This window comes from Macrosteles quadrilineatus, unplaced genomic scaffold (genome assembly GCF_028750875.1).
Source record: "Macrosteles quadrilineatus isolate MER2022 unplaced genomic scaffold, UCM_ALF_1.0 Scaffold_5__1_contigs__length_97177068, whole genome shotgun sequence".
NCBI lineage: Eukaryota > Metazoa > Arthropoda > Insecta > Hemiptera > Cicadellidae > Macrosteles > Macrosteles quadrilineatus.
Genome location: NW_026542598.1, coordinates 34,585,807 through 34,609,485, shown reverse-complemented (window position 1 = coordinate 34,609,485; position 23,679 = coordinate 34,585,807). Strand labels below are relative to the sequence as shown.

Below are 23,679 nucleotides of genomic sequence, written 5' to 3'. Positions count from 1 at the left end.
CAGTTATCTTCAGACTGTATTTTGTGCAACTCCAAGTGCCGAGGGAACTAGACGCAACTAAACCATCGACTCAACATATTCTGTAGGCTAGGCCTAACTTTTAGAGATATATAGATTACGGTAATCGTTCGGATTGTAGCCGAAAGGGTAATAGTGTCTTTGATATTTGTCGCTGGTGTTACCTAGTTTTAAGATTGTCTATTTTATTATTTTTGTGTATCTAGTATTGTGTCACATTATGCTCTGCCGGATTGATTAGAGACCTGATATATTTTGTCTCTGTTGTCCCCTGTTTAATTGTAAGATTGTCTATTATTATTGTGTATTTTGTGTCATATTATTGCTTTGTCGGATTGATTATTGACTACGGTCGAACATATATTTTGTCTAATGTTGTCTTTTGAGTAAAAATTAATTGCTGCTTTTCTGTAAATATACTTTGCTACCGTCTGCGCAGTCGGAAATTCCAAAAGCTTTTGGTCACAAAAAAAAAAAAAAATAATGTAAATAAATGAATAGCCTATTTGAGTTATATTTTAGGTTCAAGTGTCTTGGTAGTAACGAATACTGAACGAAGAACGTTGTATGTAGCATTTTGATTGATTATTATTTCGTACCGGACAGTTGAGTCAGGCTTGTCTGTGCAAAATATTTACTTGTAATAAACCTTCGCTTATTTTGTCATATCTTGTGTTATTTTTGAAAACCAGTGTATTTGTCATAGTGTATTATAGTGGGCGTAGGTGGGTCAACCCCTGAATTATCCAGTTTTATTCACAATTTTCTCAAAATTGAAACTCACCCCAACGCTAAGTCAACATAGATTTTAGGGACCTGTCGAACCTCATGGTATATAGGAGCATAGGTTAAGACACTCAATACTACAGAGATCTGCAAAATCTGTTACCATCCTGGGGCTGGAACGTTCCCAGTTTATCGACCAGCATCATACCCCGAAACTGGGTGGCGCCCTGCAGCATCACTGAAGTACTTGGTTATTACCCTGGTTCATAGGCTACCTATACACAGTTCCGCCCACGACCCGTCACTGACTGAGACCTAGCCGTGGAGTGTGTCAGTTATAGCAGCAGCACTTGAAACCTCTTGGCTTTTACTTTGTTGTTTGACGAGGATGTAAAGACGTTTTAAACTCAACAACCGACTACTTCCTATGTTTCTAATGCATATTTAAAATTGGTTATCTATTAAACTATAAATAAACGTATACCTTCATAAAAAGTTGTTAGTTTGTCCATAAACATAAATCAGGACTAATAAATTATCTGAAATAATTGAAAAGGAAATTAAATTTTCGAAAAAGAAGACAAAAGAGATAAAAGAGAAGATTAAGGGCTTAATTACACCCTTTTAGACTCCAAGCACTTGTCTTGGTGTTCAACAACACAATTGAAACGTGTAGTGTTTAATTACTTTTGTTTCTAAAGCCATGGGTTTATAGTAGAACTACTTGGTGTTTCAGGCGAGAACCAAAACCACCGAACATAATTTATGGCTAATGTTATTGTTTTTTATTTGCAAGAGGAAATCCTTTAATGCTGGTATTGTAAATGATTTTTTTAAACACCTTTTGTTCAATAGTATTATTTATGTTTATTTTAGTTACAGAATAAATAATAAACTACACCAATTTGGAACGGTAGAAGGTAAAATTATATTATTTATTAATAATTGACGTTCCAGTAGTAGGAAATGAATTCTAATAGTAAACAGGCATTATAAGAATTATAAGGAATTATAAGAGTACCTAATTTGAGTTTTATATTTTCTTCAAAACAATGACTATGGTTAGTGCTAGGATCAAAGTTTGAACATGTTTCATTCGCTTTTCCAGAAAATTATAATTTATTTTACCGAATTACATTATAAACCGTATCATTAAAAAAAGTTATCCCTTTTTTCTTAAAAATACTATTAACTAAAATAATAAAACATGGATGTAATCCAAACCTGGCTAATTCAACTATCGATTCCATTATTAGGTATAAACATGCCATGCATCAAAGACCACCAAATGATGAATGACTTCACTTTAGTGGTCTGTGAACAAATGCCAGTTGATAAATTATATTACCACCACAAACCGTATAGAACACATAACGTTTAACCGAGTAGAGTGTTTAGTCCATTCTCGGGCATTCAAATTGATGAGAAAACCATATAGGGTGTTCCAGTATTTAGGTGGTAAAACGGATGGGGAGCGAGCTGGTCTAATGGTAGAGCTCATGGCTAAGGTCCTCGAGAGGTTCAAAATAGAGTGTTCTATGGCAAAAGAAAATTAGGTTCGGTGGTCTGGTACCCGATTTGAGTTGTACTTTCATCTGATAACGAGAAAATGGCAACCTTTTCAAAGGTTGTTTCCGTTTTGAAATTCTCTTGGCATGACAACACGCAATGATACAAATCTCAAGAATTGTACCTCAAGTTAATGTATTATATACTAGCAGAGCACCCGTCCTTCGTACGGGGTTGGCATATAAGTATAAAATGCTTATTTGCAGTTATACTCAAGCTTTGCGTTTTTAATGGGGGGAGGACACAGTTTGATAAATTTTGGTTCATAAATTTACTGCATGATATAGTATAACACATATCTACTATTGCCATAATGTTCTACCACTGCACCTAAACAGTAGAAAAAATAAATTATCAAATATTCGCACGATATCACAAATTATTCATTAAATTAAAAACACAAACCTAACTGTAAACAATCCTACTTTGACAGTTCTAATTGTGTATCACAGCTTTTTGTTGCTATTTAGTTCAAATTAGCAGCAGCTGTTGTCATATATGAAAACACAAAATAATAATAGTGCTGCACCCTGTTGGGAAACCTTATAACTTTTTAATGCTATTGCATATTATATAACCAACTTGTAAAGTTAAAACAGCTTACTAAATTCATTAATTCCCTTTAAATATGAATACTCAGAAGGTTAACATGGGGAACTACAGAGCCACTGGGGTGGAGCCCGAAAGGATTTTTGAGATAAGAATATGCCTTAATGTTTATCGGGAATGTGAGATATCATCATGCCAAATTTCAGCCCAATACGTCCAGTAGTTTATGCGTGATTGAACAACAAACACAAAAACACACTCACAAACACACACACAAACTCACAAACTTTCAGATTTATAATATTAGTAAGATTACACCACGTTATATAAACTTCACATATCCGACTAACAAGTCGGCAAGGGTGTGATTTGTAACTTCAACAAATAAAAAACTGCAGCTAATTAAGTCATATAAGGAATTTGCTAATGATCTTAAAATTCTTTTTATGTTCGTAATTACCTGCAATTAATCTTTTCTTAGAATCAAATTTATGATTTGCTTAAAAACTACGGTTCTTTTATATTGCGTTTTAACTAACGCGTATAAACTATTTTAGACTAATGAAATATTTAGAATATCTAAAATAGTATTTAAGATCTAATTATAACAATAAAACGTTGTTAAAAATATACATACAACGTTTCTAAATATTTCGGATCTGCTAAATACAGTTAAATATACCCCAGAAGCATTCGCGTCGTCAAACATTTTCGGAGGAAAATAACATTAAAGAGAGTCAGCTGGTGGAAAAAAATTAAAATCCCGTAAGGTTACATAGGATTAATTTACTTTTAAGATAAATGGTAGTGTACTCTTGCTGTATAGATTAAATACCCTTATATCTAACTTGGGAAAATTAAAAACTTAATCTTTCTAGAACATGGCTTGCTTATGTGTTAAATATTGATTCAACAACAAATACAATATTATTTTTGGCTAAAATTGTGTTTATGGAAAACATGCAGGATAATATAAGTTAAGAGAGAGATTTATCTGTTAAGGAACTTGACGGTTTCCAGTTTGTTATTTAAATTAGACCTCTACTTGGTCCACTTCAATGTGCGGCCAAACAGTACGAGATACCTATGTAGAGCGTACAAGCCAACTGGCCGTATTCTCTATTAATTTGGTTTTGACAAAATTAGGGCACATTTTTTAAAGATCCAGTTTATTTTTTCAACTTATTGTAATACGATAAATTTGCATTTCCATTCGTAAGAAACGGATTGATTAAAAACTGTATAGACTTATCCGAGGAATTTATTGCAACATTTTTTAAATTACATAATAATAAAATGTCAAAAAGTATTCCCTATAATAGTGTTATTTTATTTACATAATTTAAGTGATTATGCTGAGACTAAATATTTGCTGTTTCGTGTTTTGTAATATCTATCTGTAATATATGTTTACTTTTCGTACCTTAGGTGAAATTAAGTTTTACAAACACAGGTATTAGTTGTGCTTAAAAGTGTGATAATATGTAATGGATACAGAGAGTAAATGAAGTATAATTGTAAGTATAATGTAAATCTCTGCTAAAATACATACAATAGTATTTAATTTTGTATTACAAGTCATGCTACGAACTATTATAGTTTATTATAGTAGACTACATTTAAGTTCTTCAAAGTTTACTCATTCTAAAATGATTCAAGACATTCATAAATTTTATTCCTAAGAGACGGCAGTAATCTGATTAAAATATGAATAATTCATCCAAAACGAGAAATCATACTCCCATTCTAAATCTCTGTATAAATCAAACCACAACGGTTTTAAATTACCTTGCTTTAAACTGTGGACCTAATATGAATGTTACAGATATGGGGAACCACAATGTGCAGGTAGATGCCATTAAGTGCAGGTATGTGCTATAGAGTGCATGTAAGGGATATAGGGTCCAGGTATGGGTTATAGAGTGAATATAGGGACAATAGAGTCCAGGTAGGGGCTACAGCGTCCATGTAGTAGAGTGCATGTAGGGTCTATAGGGTCCAGTTAGGGTCTATATGGTCCAGGTAGGGGCTATAGGGTCCAGGTAGGGGCTATAGAGTCCAGGTAGGGGCTATAGAGTCCATGTAGGGGCTATAGAGTCCATCTAGGGGCTTTAGAGTCCGTGTAGGGGCTATAGAGTCCGTGTAGGGGCTATATGGTCCATGTAGTAGAGTGCATGTAGGATCTATAGGGTCCAGTTAGGGGCTATATGGTCCAGGTAGCGGCTATAGGGTCCAGGTAGGGGCTATAGGGTCCAGGTAGGGGCTATAGAGTCCATGTAGGGGCTATAGAGTCCGTGTAGGGGCTATATAGTCCGTGTAGGGGCTTTATGGTCTATGTAGTAGAGTGCATGTAGGATCTATAGGGTCCAGTTAGGGCTATATGGTCCAGGTAGTGGCTATAGGGTCCAGGTAGGGGCTATAGAGTGTATGTAGGGACTAAGAAATGCAGGTAGGTCCACCTCTATTACCGACAAACACAAACTACATTTAGAAAGTTGATTACCCTCAAGGTTATCAAAAAGTAAATCCACATCAAAATTGAATATAGTTTTCATTTTATTAAATTTAGATTTTAGATTTCGGCTCTGTAAGGTAAATTACTGCATTTTATGTTTTTCAAAGTTAAACTAATTGGTAGAGGGCAATATTATCAATAAAGCTTTTTACAGATTGATGACACTTAATCAAATAAAATGTTTTCATGGATAATTCAATTTAAATATTTAAAATTTGGCTTACGATTTAAGTATAATAAAAAAAGCGTTTTAATATTCTTATCGTAACTTTTACTAACGACAATCTTTTACTGTATTATTGTGTAGTTACGGTAAACAACCTCTGAAAATTATATATATTTACGTATTTTATCTTCAAACTCTGTTGTTGTAATTTATTTTTATAGTGAATTCGTCCAGTTAAATTAGTTAAATTTTCACCTCTAACAGCATGACTGTAGAGAATATTACTTGTGTTATACTTTGTGAAATAAATCAAATTTGACGTTGGATAAATAATCATTGCATTTAGAAGTCCAAAAAATCCAGTGAGCTTCTTCTAAAATCATTGTTCTCCTAACTTGACTAATGAAAGCAGCTGTTGTGCCGTTGATTACTTTACAATAGACTCTCAGTTTTGCAGGATATTGTTTGAGGCCTAAGACGGATGACGTCATCGGCTTATAACAATATTGATGACGTCCTCAAAAACTTGGATTAATTAATTAGCAATATATTAGCTTGGTATTCAAACTATCAAATTAATTAATTGATTCATTTAATTTATTATTAATTAAATTACTTATTATTAATTAATAATAATTTAATTTAATTTATTAATTTATATGATTATAGCTTAAGTTATAACGAGATATGGATTAATTTGCTAATCAAATAATTAAGCTGTAACCTATCACTTTAATAGTACGTTACTTCTAACTACTACCATAGACAATAGACTACATTACTCAAAGTTGCGTTATTGAATCACTAAAATAATACGTACTTATCAGAAAAAAATGTTCCAAAAGGTTGTTTCACATAATATCTTAAACTGGAAACACATAAATAAAAAAATATCCCTCATTATTGTGCGACTTGAATAAAAAACCCTAAAAACATTTTCCAATATAAAAAAATATATGTAAACTGATATTAAACTATGTTTTACAATTACTCTCTTTGACAAATGATATTTTTTATGTCATATTAAATATCTTATTAAGGATTAACAACTATCTTCATACTATCAGGTAGTATTTTTAATTAATTAAATTTTAAAATTGTATTACACAGATTTTATATGTGGACACAAGACAGTAAATTGTAATGTACTTTCAAAGCACCGCAAGCGATATTTTAATAAAATAAAAAAGGTTTTAAGGAATTATTTTTCGTTCTTTTTTTAAAGAGAAATTCTAATTGAGCAGTTGTTCCTACTAAAAAACGTTTAAAACAGTATAAAAACTTATAAAAACAGCCTGCAATAGTAAAAAATATATAAAAAAAACTAAGGTTTGCGATTAGAATTTTAATTATAGATTACAGTTATATACACGATATCTTCAAATAGAAAATCTACAAACAATACAAAAATAACTTGTAAAAAATAACGAAAACAAATATTTAAACAGAGCGTTCAATTTACTTAAAAGTTTGAAGCATTGTTTTAAAGACTTTATACTATGTGAATTCAAAATACCACATTTTGGTAACAAAGTTGCAAAGATATTTTCGGATTTTCAACATTAAAAACTGTGTAGAATGATATTATTTGTTCATGGCATTTATATTTATTAATAATAAAGAATAAGAATTAAAACTTTAAATCGTAAGTCGCAATATTTTTTATGTGTGTCCAAAAAATTGGTTTAAGCCTAACACGAGTGTTAATAACTCAATTATTCTTTATATTTTAAGGTAATACACATTTTTAGTAGTATTCAGTCCCTTTTGTCTTTGTTGGCTACAGAGCGTTCATCACTCAGCAGAACAATGTTATCTTTTAATCTACTACAGCAGGTGGAAGGCCCTTCATAATTTGACCAAGACTCTCGTGCTTCCAGAAAGTAGTTATAAAACAAAGGAAATAGCAGGGGGAACTGTATGTATTTTTGAATTACCTAAACTAAACGCATAACTTTTTGTTAAATAAATAACCCGTTTATTGAAAATCGAATTAAAGAATAAAAGCAAAATTAAAGTTTTACTCAACAAAACCAAACATATGTATTTTATATTTAAACGAGCAAAAAAGTGGGATCTTACTGTGAGCCATGGTTTTGGTTGCAAACCCATTACTGTCATTACAATAGTAAAATATCACCAGGCTTTGTCGTAGGAAGAAGTCTATTGATATAAACTATTTTAATATTTATCAGAATTGCTATTTAAATAAACTATCTGTTACACACGGGCTTCATCCCATTTAACTATATAAGTATTAATAAAACGATTGATTGGTTAAGTTAAGCTGAAATAAACAAAACAGAAAACAAACAAATAATCACACCTGATTTTGATTAGGTAGTGGATTTTAATAAGGTATTTATTTTAAAATCTATTTATAATGGAGTGCTTTTATTAAATTCCAGCCAGTGTGGTTATTTTTCAGAACATTTCTTCTTTAATCAATAACTGGAAGCGATTTCCGGATATTAGTTTGCTGGAGTTGTTAACGATCTGCTTAAGAACCCTCGGATGCATTTTGGATAGTTTCAAACAGCTGCTGAAGAGTTAATTATCGTCCAAAAATATTTTTTCAAACACAAAAGTGATTATAATTTAAATATCTAGGACACTGTGAAGTTAGAAAATTTCTTTGTAGTTTTGAAAATATTTCCAATAGATTCCATGAAAGCAAACTGCCATCTTGGATTTGCCTCCATAAGAGCAATGTTAATTTCGTTAATTTCAAACAGCCGGCGAGTTATGTACCATCTCAAAATATGTGTTCAAATACCAAAGTAATTGTAATTGATATGTCTGGTGCACTGTGTGATTATAAATTTACTTTGTAGTTTTTTGATTATTTTATGAAGGCTTCAAGGACTCTTAAAAGCATTTTTAACTGTTGCAGTTGCGTGATATTCTGTGTTCATTTCGTACCATATACGTATGGATGCAAGTGCATGGTAACATAACAATTTATGAAAGCTACTTTAGTGGAACTTTTTAGATAAAAGGCATATTCCATATATGTGTAAAGAATCGTCTATATAACACACCAAGGAAAGTGTAAGCACATTTTTGATAAAGTTTTACATCACAAGTAAAAATGTTTTTTTTTAGTTACAGTTACATTTTCAGATTTAAATTTCCCTTGAAATGAGTAAGAGTACCTTTCCAAAAAACCAAATCATTTTAAAAGGCCTTTAATACCCTTTCAATTGCATGAAATCACTTACAAAACAATAGCACGCTTGAGTTGCTTAATGACTATCATTAGCTACGTCAGCAAACACGTTGGCATAATCACTTGTGTGATTGATTGGTTGAAGGGCTGAGATGAAGGTGTTGTTAGATAAATGAAAGCCAATTATAACTTGGTGACACCCAGCCAATAAAGTTTGGACAACTCTTCTCTGGAAATTCAAATATCATTTTAATAATTTATTGCTGGTGCGAATTTTTTTTTATATTGTGGCCTTGAAGTTACATCTATAAATCTTAAGTGTCCTACAGCCTAATTTTATAACATGGATTGAGATTGTTTTATTTCGCTATGTCATTACACAAAAAATGCATGGTAATAATGTTGAGAACTATTTTATTAGCATGATTGAATGTCAAATTTGTCATTAGTTCGTATAAATCATTGTTATCGCATGGTTGTCGTGCGTTGCTCAAACTTATCGTCGTGGAATCTCAATTCTTTTTTGAACAATTCATCGAGCAGTTTTTCTATCAAAGTGTCTATAGTTTTTCGCTTAGTCACGGACATTAAAGGAAGTCAGACGATGTTTATGGACTTGACAATAGCCTCTGATTTAAGCCTTATATTTTTATGTTTCTGACACGACTCCTACAAAGGGAGTTTTGCTTCAAGCAATATCTGGATGTCCAACCACTTACTGGTTGTACTGGAGTACTGGCTTATACTCAACTGCAGAGAAAATTGTATTTTAATTCATGTTCATCTAGTAGGTCTGTCTCCTTGTGAAGGACAATGTTTAAACTTAAACTATGTTCGAAGCTATTAAAACCAGGTTCTTTTTAGGGCACATGGTCATAACACCTATTTTTCCAAATTAATTGCAATGAAGCTATATAGGCCTAATCAAGAAATTTGAAAAGGGATTACAAATTAAACCTGAGTGTCGTTACAGCCTATGCTGCTTATTTTGTTTGCCACATAGGTTATATTTGATAAAATAAAATATATTGTGGATTAAAAAAACTTTAGGCAGGTTAGGTAAATGTAGATTAATATCGCAGTTCTATTTGTCATTTTGTTTTTATTTCACACATACGTTAGTCAGTAAAATGTTTTCATACTTTTTTCTAGGCGTGCTTTTTGCTTTTAATATTTATGATTTTCCACACAACTGGATGAAACCTAACCAGACACGTCAAAGAAGGTTCTTGATGCGATTCAGTGGCTTAATTCATTGATCCATTTTTCCGTTTCAAAAACAAAGCGCTCTCCCTTGCTTTAGAGCGGTCCTCTCAGCCAACCATTAGCCATTAGTGTTTCAAACGTCCAACCATTACTCTTCCTAAGCTTCACATTCAATTAATGGCTTGCGACGTTCATGTAGCACTGTGAACCACCGATAGTTGTGATAAATTACAACTAAAATCTGATCAGAAGTTGTCGAATACTACATTGTAAGATGACAAAATGTGTTGAATGGTTTTACCTTAGGTGAATTATGCAACTCGCTTCGCTCGTTCGTTGCACAACATTCACCTGCGTGCCTGCGAGATTTTAAAAACGCTCTTCCTACACTTTTAATGTAAAAAGCTAGTTTTCATATACGTTTACCTCAAAGTAGGTTTAAAATGTTAAAATGGTTACCATACTAAAACCATTCAGTAAAAATCTATAAACATACACATTCGAAACCCACCATAAATATCCAAAGTATAAAATTATAATTTATCAGTAGCACTACACATACATAACTAAATACATATACATCGATTGCACCATTGTTGGTTTTTAAGGCTGAGTAGGGAAAATGCTTTTACGCACACATGTGGCCAGCCTGTAGTGTGATACTCCTGAGAGGAACTGACTACTCACTAAAAACCCCTCTACTCTATTGGACACATACCTGGCATTGAGTCACATTTCATCAAGTAAGACCAACATGAGACCTAAGCCCTAGCGCTCCCACTGTTTCTGGCATTTCTTTTATTACCTAGACCCTAGACCGCATCTCGATTAAGGTCAAGCTTCTTAGCGTGGAGAATATCTTGGACGAAATTTGACACAAATGGCTAGTTTTCCTCACCCTCCGCCATCATTGGGATGACCGTGTCCACCGACAGCAGTCCTACATTGTATAGAGCCTCCAGACGGGGCCTTTCCCAACGCGTGCAGCGGAAAAGGGTGTGTACTGTGTCGTCGGTGTGCCTGGGCAGAAGATACAATAGGGCGACACAGCTTTGCCCATCCTTTTTATATTTCTATCAACCTATCAACGAATAACCATTGGGTGTGTTGCTAGCCTAGTGGTTAGCGTCTCGGACTTCAGTTCGGGAGGGATGGGTTCGATTCCCGGCACATCCATTAAAACTTTATTTCCAAGTCAACTTCTTGTAAATTACACTGACGTAGAAAAAAAAAACGTAATCAACCCTAATTATGTGAAACCCCCAGAGAGGCTAACAAAAAAGTCAACAACACAGTCATTGAAGAACTCATTCAGCTATTTAACTAACAAATCGGCTACAGGTCCATATATAGAATATCAAATTTAGTATAAAAATGCATAGTTTATTCTTTGCATTATATAGTAGCACACTAGTGTTCACATGTTATATAGAACACCAAGCATGAGGGTGTAAGTAAGGTGCACCACACATGTTCACTAATCATCAACTACGATCTAGACTCTGAATTGAGGTTGCCCCAACCCTTACCCAAGATAAATTACCCCAAAGGATCCCCCCTTGTTCTACTTCTTTGTCTAGTTTCAGCAGAAACTCATAAACCGAAGGTAATTTATAACCGTGCTGCCCCAATGATAAAAATAACTCATGTCTTGACAAAAGTATGGTTTTATGTTTTTTAATGTGGACAATATGAAACTGCCCTATATTTTTCACCACTAATTGATTACGCTAAATCTAAAAAAAACTGTGCAATAAAAGAAGCAGGTAAAAATTATCAATTAAAAAATGTTATTTCAGTTTTATGTATTTGAAATATAATTTAATACTAGTGAACCTGTGCGGCTCAATGCCCCGCAAAATAACATATGAATTTAGAAAACAAATTCATCGTGTTATATATTGACTCGACGTCAAAAATTAAATACAGTACGGTAATAATAAAGCCTTAAAAGCGAAGCGGTCCAGCCATTTTCTAGCTGAATGTGTATTATATTTAGTAAATTAATAAGTGTTGAAGTTCAAGTATGTTATAGGGTAGCCTAGTTATTTTTTAAAGATTTTTAGAAACAGATTCAACAAACAATTTGATCATATCAAACCAATAGGCCTGTGTAGCATATTTTGAGGGTCATAAAATGCTGCTTGAAGAAAACACTTTAAAAAATAAACACTACAAAACAAAATTTTTTTTCACAAAAGCACTTCCATGAATACTACGATTTTAGTCATAAAGTTACCTTCAGGAATATTACCCTGGTCAGAATTTTCCGTAATGAATATGCGTATCCTATTAACAGATGTTGCCTTACTTAAAACAACATATATAATATAGTTGCTCATGCACTGAAATTGGTCTGGGTAAGAACAGTGCTGCTCTTTAATTAAAGTGCTTGTGCTGCAAATGCCAAAGATAACAGAAATTAGCATCTTTCCATTTTAAAAGGTAAGTTTGTTTCAGACGGGCAAATTTTTATCCTCGAAATCAAAATATGTCCCCACTCACTTGTTCCAGTTAGGACTTTTCATTCTATTAAGTTGTTGACCGTTCTGATCACATGAAGCCTTGTCCCATTAATGAGGCCCTTTTTGATGTATTAATATTCCTCGTCAATAAAACCACTGCCCCCTTTTATTAGTCTAATCTGTGTCTTGGCAATCTACTGACCTCTATTTTATATTTAAAAACTCAGTTGGATTTTCTAGATGGGTGTCTCCGCCTTCGTCTGTTTTCGAGGACCCGCTCTTCTCTCCCTTGGTATACTGACAATAAATTGTCAAGTCCATGTAGTAATTCATTAATACTGTTAGTTTATAAAGAAAATTAGATGTGTATGTAATCTTAAAGGAAGGGATAACATTGGCTCAAACTGCGCGGAATGGTAGTGAAGTTGACCACTCCAGTCATGATCATGTTAGTGAACAAACCACAGAATCTCACAATCTGTCTGACATTATAAAAAAATGTTTCTTACGTTTTGAGGGCATATATTATCTAAACAAACAGAACACATTAATACTTTACTTAATCTTCTTACCACCGTTATTGCCCGCATAAAATTAATATTCTCCTTAAAGTAGCATTAAAGTTACTTGGCTCAGTGCTATCACAACTGCAAACTCAAAATACACCCACAAGTAAAAAAGAATCAAGTTATTGGTTAACAAAAATTATGTTTGTGTAACAATATTATTCACATGAAGTAGATGATTTGTTTGATTTGTTGATCAGCTGTTTAGTTTCAAATGAATTAATATTGTCAAAGATTTGTGATTTTAAATACATAAATTATTATATTAAAGTTTTCTAAATCATGGTAACTTATTCTCAACTGAATTTTACCATTCCCAGCATTAAAATAAAGTGGTAACATCCATTATGAGTAAACTTTAAGGTACACAATCCTTGATTTAAATGTAATATACATTAACAGTCATAATACTCAGCAATTATTAGGTAGTAGACTATGACTATTTTCAAGAAACAAACATATGTTTCTGTAAATAAAAATTATCTCCCATGTTATCCTTATGGAGAAATACGAAACTTTAAAGGGCCCCAGGGCCTCACTCTCTAATTATTTCCCTAAAAAGAAAGTTTCCTGCACAACTTCAAGTTACGCTCTTTCCAATGACACCAAAAACATGTCAATCGGTTCAGTAGTTTCGGAGGAGTAATTGTCACAAAAAACCTGCTTGCGTATTAAATAAGTATATAGATTACTTTTGGTAATTGCATAAGTATTTTTGCACACTGAGTTTATTTTTCAGTTTTATTAATTTTGCTTGACTCTGTTGAGAGATTTTACCTATAAGATAAGACAATAACACTGATGACATCAACTATGCTATAAAATAGTATTTGAATTTGGCCAATGATTTATAAATCTTAAATTATGAGTTTGTATTAAAGTCAGCGGAATGTTAAGCTTACATTCGTAACTTTAAAAATCACATTAATAATATTTGGGTTAGCGGAAGAGCGCAGGACTTCGGTCCCTGAGGACTCGGGTTCAAATTCTGCCAATCACCAACTGATTTTATCTCATTGATAATGCCACAACCCCTACGTCTAGCCTTAATCTTGAAGTAATGTGAAAAACAATCCCGGGATAGGGCTTTGGGTCCTCGACAAAAATAATTTAAGCTTATGGACTGGTAAAGTGGTTTTAATCATTTAAGATAGGATTAGAATTTTATAATTACCAATGTTGCTATCCATGTTATGATATGGCGATCCAATTGGCTGGAGCCCTCCTTAGGTTCGCCTTTATGGAGTTAGAACATAGGAAATGTCTCTTAGCAGGGTTTACGTGAAGTGCCCCTATTACATAACACCCCTTCAGTTAAAGGACTAATATCTTTTAGCTATGACCTAGTAACATTCATATTGACTGTTAAAAAGAGTTAAACAAAAGGACAATTTTAAGTCAAACAAAATTATTTATACTGTATTATACGCAACGAAAACAAAGGTAATCCAGTCATAATTAGGGAATAAAAATCTTAACCCTAATCCTTTAGAAGTAATATTTTTACAGAGTTGAAGAGTATTATTCAATACGACTTAGCTTAAGTTTTAATTTGAGATCCATTTACTTTACAATCTAAATCTCTTAATCGTAAATTCTAATTATTTTCTTTCACCGATGATAACCAATGGTTGAACCCTTTGCATGTACGAGTTTGATAACTAATCTTGTAAAATTATGGGATTTTCAAGTTTACGAATACTCTAGTGGTGTCTGCAAAAAAGTAAATGTATTTCAATGAAGGTTTGAGATGTAAATCGATTTTAAAGTTTTCCGACCCAAAATGGAGGACGATTTAAGGTTGGGTTGGGCCCTGTGAGTTGTAATTATAAGGCTTGCCGCAATGAGTGGTGGACATCCCCGACCTACCCTACTGAAACTTAGTTAACCCTCCATGTATAATATATCGCCTCCAAAGACTTTAGTGTATTATTTAAGCGCTAAGACTACATAAAAAGCAGTAGTTTCAATAGCGAGATTAGGTTTCGCATGCTATGTAATTCATTCAATATTTTGGTGGTTGTTTAAAAAATATGGCTACCAAACAAATGGTATATCTATTATTTAATCTATTCTGTGCTATATATTGGGTTTCTTTGTAAAATAAAGATATTTACTGGGGTATATGTTAAATATGTAAATAAACATCTTTTAGTTTACTGTGCAAGTTAAACCCCTCTCAATCTTAAGTATTTTAAACAATAAATGCTGTAAAATGTAAATTAGTTATTTAAATAAACAAATTTGTTCATGAAATCGTAATGTGACATACATTTTAGTAGCCTAATTAGTTCAGGAATAAAACCTAAGTTAAGGGGTCAAAGTAGACTTAAAGTATAAATGCAAGCCTAATTTTAAATTTTAAATTTCAAACCTTTTTATGAATTTAAAAACATTTGACCTTAGCTGAATCTAGTTACCTTAGGATTTGCTTGTATATTCTTTTTATCAACGAATACAATCAAACCATTGCAAATACGGTAAACACAGACCGATTTCAAATTCATTAAAGTTGCATTACATAAACAACATTTCCATTATTGCATGTTGAAAACGATGTAATGAATTGATCAAAGTGATGAAAATGTTATTATATTGGAATTTTCAAGCCAATTAAAAACTTGCTGGTGCCAAATGAATTGGCCCAGACGGTTTTAATCTTTACATCAGTGACTTATTCAATGCCAATAGCCTTTATAACCGTAATATTTCTTTGTGTTTGGGTAGTATTTCGTACTGTTTAAGCCATGAGTAAGGCACAATGCGTGATATTTTGGTCCATCCATATGAATATTTGTGTTAACAGTGTTCTTTATTATCACCATGCATATCACTGTATCCAAAAAGATCACTTTAAGACGGATAAATTAATTTCAAAACATATAATTGACATCTTATTAACACCGATAAATATATTATCGCAAAATTCTATTTTCTTAAACATACTTTCGTAGAGATTATTCAAATTTTCGAACATTGGAAAAGGTTTATAATTTTTTTGTCAATTAGTATTTATTGTCTGGGTTTGTACTGATCGTGATGAAATGTATAGTCTAATCGTCGATCGTAACATGAAATTTTACTCTATAATCTACATTTTCAGATTAGATCAATAACTAACTTAACCAATGAAACTAATAAGTTATCAATATAAATCAATGTTAATAATGTAAAATCACCATAACCAAATATGAAAGTTAAGAGTCCTTGGAGTCTAGACGTTTTAACTCGTAAAACAGTTAAAGAACTACAAAGAACATCTCTAATCCCACAGTATGCTAGATATTTACATTAAAATCACTCTGATGTTTGAAATATATTTGAGATGTTAAATAACTCTTCAGCGGCTGTTTGAAATTAACAAAATTAACAAAGCTCTAATAGCAGGCAAATCCAAGATGGAAGTTAGCTTCCATGGACTCCCTTGGAGAACAATTCAAAACTACAAAGAACATTTATAATCTCCCCTTAAATATTTAAATTATAATCGGTTTGGTGCATGAAAAAATATTTTCGGGAGATAAAAAAAAAACTCTTCAGCAGTTGTTTGGAATCATTTAAGATGGCCGCTAGCCTCCGATGACTCTTAAGAAAGAACAAGGACCACTTAAAATGTTGTCCATTAAAATGTTTATACCATTGATAAACTTTAACCTATTCAAAGACATATTTCAAGCCTGTAAGTGATAACATAATAAATTCAAAGGTTGAGCTTAGAAATAAAAACTCAAGACTTACATTGTAGGTCTATGTAGTAAGATATAGTAGTAATAATAATTATTACTGACGCTGGATTGCTCCCGTTAAAAATATTTACTAAAAAGAATTACACAAAAAAAGTCACAACCTAGATAAATTACTAATTTGGTTACAGTGTGGTTTTTATTTTAAAAGAGCTAACTAATGAAGACGTTTTTAAAAATATAGATTTAATTTTTTTCTCAAATATTTATTGTATATCAACTTATTGAAATCGTAAGAGAATTTTTTTCACAACCCTCCAGTAAAAAAGCTACTAAAAATGACTTGACACATTTTTTAAAGTACAAAAAGCTGTGAAAAATAGTCCGATCACATGATGTAAAGAGATTAGTGGCTACCCTTTAGAAAGGTTTAGTTAGGGACCAGAAATGGAATTTATTTACAGTCTCGGGTCGGTTACCAAAAGCGGTTTTCCGGACCCCAGCTGTAACCACACATTATAAATATGTGATTCATTTTTGCCACATTCAATGGACACATTTACGGAAAACGCACGTAATTTGAATATTAGCTCAGTTAGAAATCTATTAAATCACGAGGAGTTATAAGAAAAGTGTTTCGAGTTTTCGGTAAATTATTAATCAATCACTCCAAGACGTTTCGGTTTAAAATTATTCATTTTGAACAGTTAGTTACCTTATATGTTTATATTTTTATAATTTGTACACAGAATGGATGTAAGGAATATTTTCTCTACGAACGCGTCAGTCCTACTGAGAGTACTTTTTCAATTTTAAAATCCTGATTTCTCCATCTTTCTAGAATCTCTATCATTCTGGAAACAAAACCTTTATCTTTTTGACTTTACTTTTCTACTTTATACACAATTTTGCGATCCTTAAACAAATGTATATTTTTGGACACAAATCGTACGTTTGCATTAACTGTTTAACTCGCTTCCAGTTTCTCTTAAGCTAGAACCGAGCCTTTCAAATTTCAAAGAAAAGAACCTGTTACAGCGTCCACGAGTTCCTAATATACTCTGAAAGGTGCAACTTTTAATTATTGTAAGTTAGTAACAATTAGTATACGTAATTTTGTATTCGGCCTAGCTAATGTAAAATTTATTACTGTTCGTGTGACCGAATAAACAGTTTTATTTTATTTTGTTTTGGTCTGGAAAATGCAGAATCTCTTATATTAATACGTGAGTGCTGTTTTTTGTGAACAAAACTCCTCCGTTATTTCTGGACCGATTTTAACGTTTGAGGTGTAATATAATTCTTCTCAATTCGTAGTTTTATTATTTAAAATATCTTACACTCAAGGGCACGAGACTCTCTCAAAGGTCGCATTTTCCCCATAAGGATTGCATTGAAAACAAATTTGAAAACAAAAACAGCTGTATATAAAAATAAACTCACCAGCTTTTTGCGAGTAAATATTGATGTTTGTAATATTTAGGAGGTTATAAACAAATCTAAACAGTTAACCACTTTTGTTGGAAGTACAGAAAATGTCTTGAATTTAAAGGAGAAATATTGAAAACAGGAGGAGGAGACAATTAATAGGAAATCTTATACTTATGAGAAGAGTAGAGGAGATGCTTGGTCTCACAGTAAGGAATCCAGGTACAAAATCACTTGGAGAGATGAATCATTTTTGCCAGTTAGTTATGCTAAGCAACTTATTTTGCAACATCATGTTGTCACAGTGGTAAAGTAAACCTACCTAAATTCAGATCAAATAAATACATGCAAGAAATGTTTACTGGTAACAGCTTTAAGTCGGGAAACATTAGTAGGAAACACTAAAAAATAAGGCCGGGTCCAAAAAATGCTAAAATATTTTTTGGGTCTTTTAAACTCATTGAAAATTATGACTGTAGTTTTAAAATAACTTCTAAATAATACCGGTAGGCCTACTCGACAATTGCTCGATTTCGAGCACCAGGTACACTAGTGTATTATTGATAATTTAACCCAATAAGCTACTTGATTTAATCAAAAATATGACTTACCCTCTCCAGGTAGCCATAGTTGACCTCACTGGTCGCCCACACCACAGGAATGCCCGCCGCGGCGGCAGCGAGGGCCGCAGTCATCCCTTGGACCTCCGGGGCGAAGACGAGGACTCCGACGACGATCCTCGGTCTGTCCCAGGCTGCGGCCAGCTCGCCCAGCATGGGAGGCGAGAACCCGTGGGGTAGAGGGTGATAGAGGGTGGCCAGAGTGAGTCCAGCAGCCGTCAGTTCCGGGGAGAGAGAGGCGAGAGTGCGGTTGACCGCGCGGGACACAACGGACTCGTGCTGGACTGAGTAGGCGACCGCAAGGTGGAGCTGGACAGGCGGACCCTTCCTGTAACAATCGAGAATTTGTATTAATTTAGGTTTTGAGTTTTTATCTAAAAGGTACTGGAAGGAGGGAAAGGAACGCAGTAGATCAATGGCGGCAATCCATAACCTTGTGCACCAAGAGTGCGGTTTTTTTTGTTATGTCGACCATTCACATCCTAGGACGCTAGTTCTAGCCCAACTGTTTTACACATTACTTCAGACTAGACCTGGAGGGTTGCGACATTATCACATATATAAAATCCATTGGTGATTGGCGTGATCTGAACCTGGGACCTTGGACAATAAAGCCTCGACCTCTACTACTAGACCAGATCGCTCCCCAAGAGTCACTGCAGTAAATTAAATACAAAATTTCATTATTTAAGAGGCAAATTTAGGAGGCAAGTTTTCTCTACCACTTAAGGTCTAAAAAAATATAAATCTATTCGTGAAAACCATAGACAACCGTCCGATGATCAGGGATAAAATCCGTTATTTTGAGCAATAAGCATGAAAAGGTCTCTAGCACTGGTAAGACGGGTTGTTGGCGGCTTGTGTGAATGGATCTTTTTAGAATCAGTAAATTATATTTTTGTCATGTTTATAATATGGTACTTTTGGAAAGATTTAAAAAATACCCAAGTGGCTGTAAAAAAATACTAAACAATACTCATATTAATAATATGATAATATAATTTAATTTGTTCTAAATTGAATTGACAAGGTGAATTTATATTTTCAATCATGACGTTGAGTTTTGTATATTTAATACAGTATTTATACATGTAAATGATTGTGTGTTCAATGTCCTTTAATGTTTTAGAATATACTGTAAAACAGCACGAGTATCAAGCATTGTTGAAGAAAATAATATGCAAAATTGTGTGACAAAGGTAGCCTTATGAAAGCATTGAAAATGAGCATAGTAACAGAGTACAACGAAATAATATCATATTATTTAGTTGTACTCTTTTACTATGCTCATTTTCAATGCTTTCATAAGGCTACCTTTGTCACACAATTTTGCATATTATTTTCTTCAACAATGCTTGATACTCGTGCTATTTTACAGTATATTCTAAAACATTAAAGGACATTGAACACACAATCATTTACATGTATAAATACTGTATTAAATATACAAAACTCAACGTCATGATTGAAAATACTAAATACACCTTGACAATTCAATTTAGAACAAATTAAATTTCCTTATGTTAACAGTATGATTTAAACATTACAAAAATCATACCTGGTATGTTTAAGAAACCCCTTAAAATAAATAAACATAACAACAACAAATAAAATATTTCTGTAACGAAAGTGTTTTATAATACTAGTAGTGGTTTGGTATATAATTTATGTAGCATGAGATAAAAGTTACCATCACACATCTAGCGGAGGCTCCGCTATCTCAACTGTAATGTATCATACCCGCATCCCGTCGTCTACAGTAATTAGTTTTGTTTACTTGAAAACGTATGTTGCTTTTACCACACACTTAATGTTAAATGATAATACTCTTTCCCTTCCTTTTGTTTTCCTTTTATTTTCCTAGTAAGTTCAGTCCTATACATTTTTGTTAAGTATACAGATCATGATTATAAAATGATTAAGAATTGTCCGTCGGAACAGTTTAAAAGATGGTTTTTGAAACCTTATAGTTCATATTCAAATTCTTTTACGCTAGACATAGTGTGAATGATTTATTTTTTCAAACACTGTCTTAGAAGTAAGGATGAAATAGTTTTTGTTCAAGGACGTTACGCACGAGCCCGGAATTGTTTTTCTCATTACATCAGGCTAGACCTAGGGGTTGCGGCATTATCACATGTATAAAATCCATTGGTGATTTGGCTGGATTTGAACCCCCGACCTCTGGAACCGAAGTCCCGCGCTCTGACCACTAGACCAGCTCGCTCCTTCGAGGGCAATTTAAAATATCTTATAGTCAACTTCGATTGGTGTTTCCATCAGGGAACCTCGGCAGAGCTACAGTTTGAGACGTATTAAAGTAAATACGGAGTGCTATTATATTAGAGGGGCAGGAACTGATTGGTTCAATCAGTCTTTAAAATCGCCTTCTGGCAGGAAACATTCTACACCAACTGATTTCCTGAAATCTAGTTTTAAATCTAATCGTTAGCCGTTTATGCTTTGTTTTACCTTTTTCAATGAACCCAAAAGAATACAATAGTTCTCAGAATCACTGTATTTTTATTCCACCGAAACGATACATCAAAAGCATAAAATAAAATGTATACTAGCTATTTTATACAAAACAAAAAAAAAAATATTCAAAAGGATCATGAAGAAGAAAGAAAGTTTAGAATTTTGGAACTGTGTTAATAAGTAGTTTGGAACTGTTTCCAACAAAGCACAACATAACGACATACTAGTTGTAGAAAAAGTTTTACTGTACGTATTTTTTAAAGATTTAAACATATCCATGAGAACGAACAGTATAACAGTTTGAAAGAACAACAGTTTTACCTGTAATTTGATACTTAGTCCTAACAAAAGATGCTAGTAAAAATAATATCGATGGTAGTAAATTGCATGAAAAGTGTTTCTTAAAAATAAGATGCATTGAATGATTTTTTTTAGATTAAATTCAAACAGTCGTTTAGTTGAAGGAATATGTAAACCCCTTGATGAGATTGAAACCTCATAAATGAAGGTCAAAACCAAATACTCACATTAAATATGAATTGCAACTCCAGAAAACTATCCAATTAGTTTTTAATTACAAACTTTTAATCAAGAATTCTGTCCACAGAAATGAACAAACTAAAGCAAACAACGATTTTAATTTGGATAAAGGAGTTCACAATGTAAAAATGTAAGAGAGACACTGATTCAGTTAAGTTCCGTTTCAGAGTTTAAGAGTGCGTAAACTGTCTGATAACGTTGTCCCATTCATTATGAAAAGTACTGGATGAAATGTTTGAGTTAGGATTGTCACACTTTTACATCAGTGGCAGGCTTTTCTGTGGAATACTTTGGTAATATTTTAAAAATAAGTTATGAGGTAGGTGTAGTAGCAGAGTGCAAAACTTCGGTCATCGAAATCCCGGGTTCAAATCCCACCAAATCGCCAATTTTTTTTTTTTTAAGACGCTATGCACGATCTTGGGATTGCTTTCACATCAATTCAGGCTAGACCTAGAGGATGCGGCATTATCACTTGGATAAAATCCATTGGTGATTTGGTGGGATTTGAACCCGGGACCTCAGGGTCCCGCGCTCTAATCACCAAATACCAAAGTGATAACTCCGCATTCTGTAAGTAAAGCCTGAACTACTATAATGTAAAATACTATGCCAGATAAGAGCCTAGTGTCCTAGAAAAAAATACTCATGATAAAGTCAGCGTATCCAATTATTAGACGTATCATAGTTTTTTAAATGTAATTTTCACTTCCTATAAAGGTACCCAATGGAAGAATCTTTTAAAGCTAATAATAATTTATATGTAGTCCTTGACTGAAATCCTCGATCAGCTAGAGCCTAACCTCTAAGGACAAAAAAGTGTATAGAGTTCGATACTTCCATCGTGAAGACCTGGGTTCAAGTCTAACCAATCAGCAATGCCTTTTAAATACATAGTAATAATGTCACTCTTGTACAAACAAACATGCCGTCTTTCACATTTATAATATTAGTATGAATATAAATAAATTTTAATGGAAAATAAACCTTGTGAACGCGCATATAATTTAAATTAAATACTCACAAAAAGAAAAAATACCCCCACCGCAGCAAACCTGCAGACTAAGCGAATTTACATTTGACTGATTAGATTTACACTGAAATGTCTACTTAAAAATATAACATTTATTCCCTATTTAAATAGAATTAGTTTAACAAGTGCTTAGGTTTGCTGCATCAGGGAGGGTAAAACTGTTTTTTTTTTTTTTTGTAAAATGTTAATAGTTAGTAAGAAATTAAAACATTTTCCAAATTTGATCAAAATATGTTCACAAACAAGCAAACTACAACAGTTTACTTATTCTCCATAAGAATAACATTGGAATTTAAAATTTACAATTTTTTTGGAATTTTCTCCGTAACCATTAGGCGTATAATAACGCTTGAATATACTAAATTATTTGTTTTTTTAAGCTCTACAAAATGATTTGGAAAGAAATTGCTAAATTTTATGTTTTTTGGGTCAAAAATGGGAAAACCCTATTTTTACCCCATAAAACCCCCCGTAAACCCCCGTTCCCATGGTCCGATCATGCCGGATCGCGAACTCGTTCGAATAAACGTAGGTTTACACGTTTGTACCAAATTTCATCAAAATCGGATCATTTTTGCTCGAGTTATCGTGCTAACGGACACATATATATATATATATATATGAATTTTAACGGATGGTGTTTTTGGCCTCTAGGGACCTCAAAACGAAAAAAAAATCAGTCCCGCGTCCAGGTCTTACCATGAGTACTACGGTAATAGCTTATTCCCTATATGGGAAATTCGCTAAAACTATATCGATTGTTTTATAAGATTTTATATTACTTACATTGTAATTCTACAATATAAAACTTGCTATAACTACTCTATTTAATTACCTAAATAAAAAACATTAGTTATTATTACCGATTTTGAAACAATATTTCATTGAAAAATTATTTCTCGTTAGATCTATAAAATGTTCATTAGGAGAATTCATTAAAGAAATTTG

General features: G+C 32.8%; 1 protein-coding gene across 5 annotated transcripts in view; it reads right to left on the bottom strand.

Annotated features, from left to right (window-relative positions):
* The window catches only part of LOC128994876 (uncharacterized), a 135,441-nt gene that overhangs the window by 108,146 nt on the left and 3,616 nt on the right, over window positions 1-23,679 (bottom strand). For all 5 annotated transcript variants that reach the window (XM_054419697.1, XM_054419700.1, XM_054419701.1 and 2 more), the window contains exon 2: window positions 18,672-19,008. In XM_054419697.1, coding sequence (XP_054275672.1) covers window positions 18,672-18,836 — 165 coding nt within the window. In that variant the 5' untranslated portion in view covers window positions 18,837-19,008. The remainder of the gene's footprint in view (window positions 1-18,671; window positions 19,009-23,679) is intronic.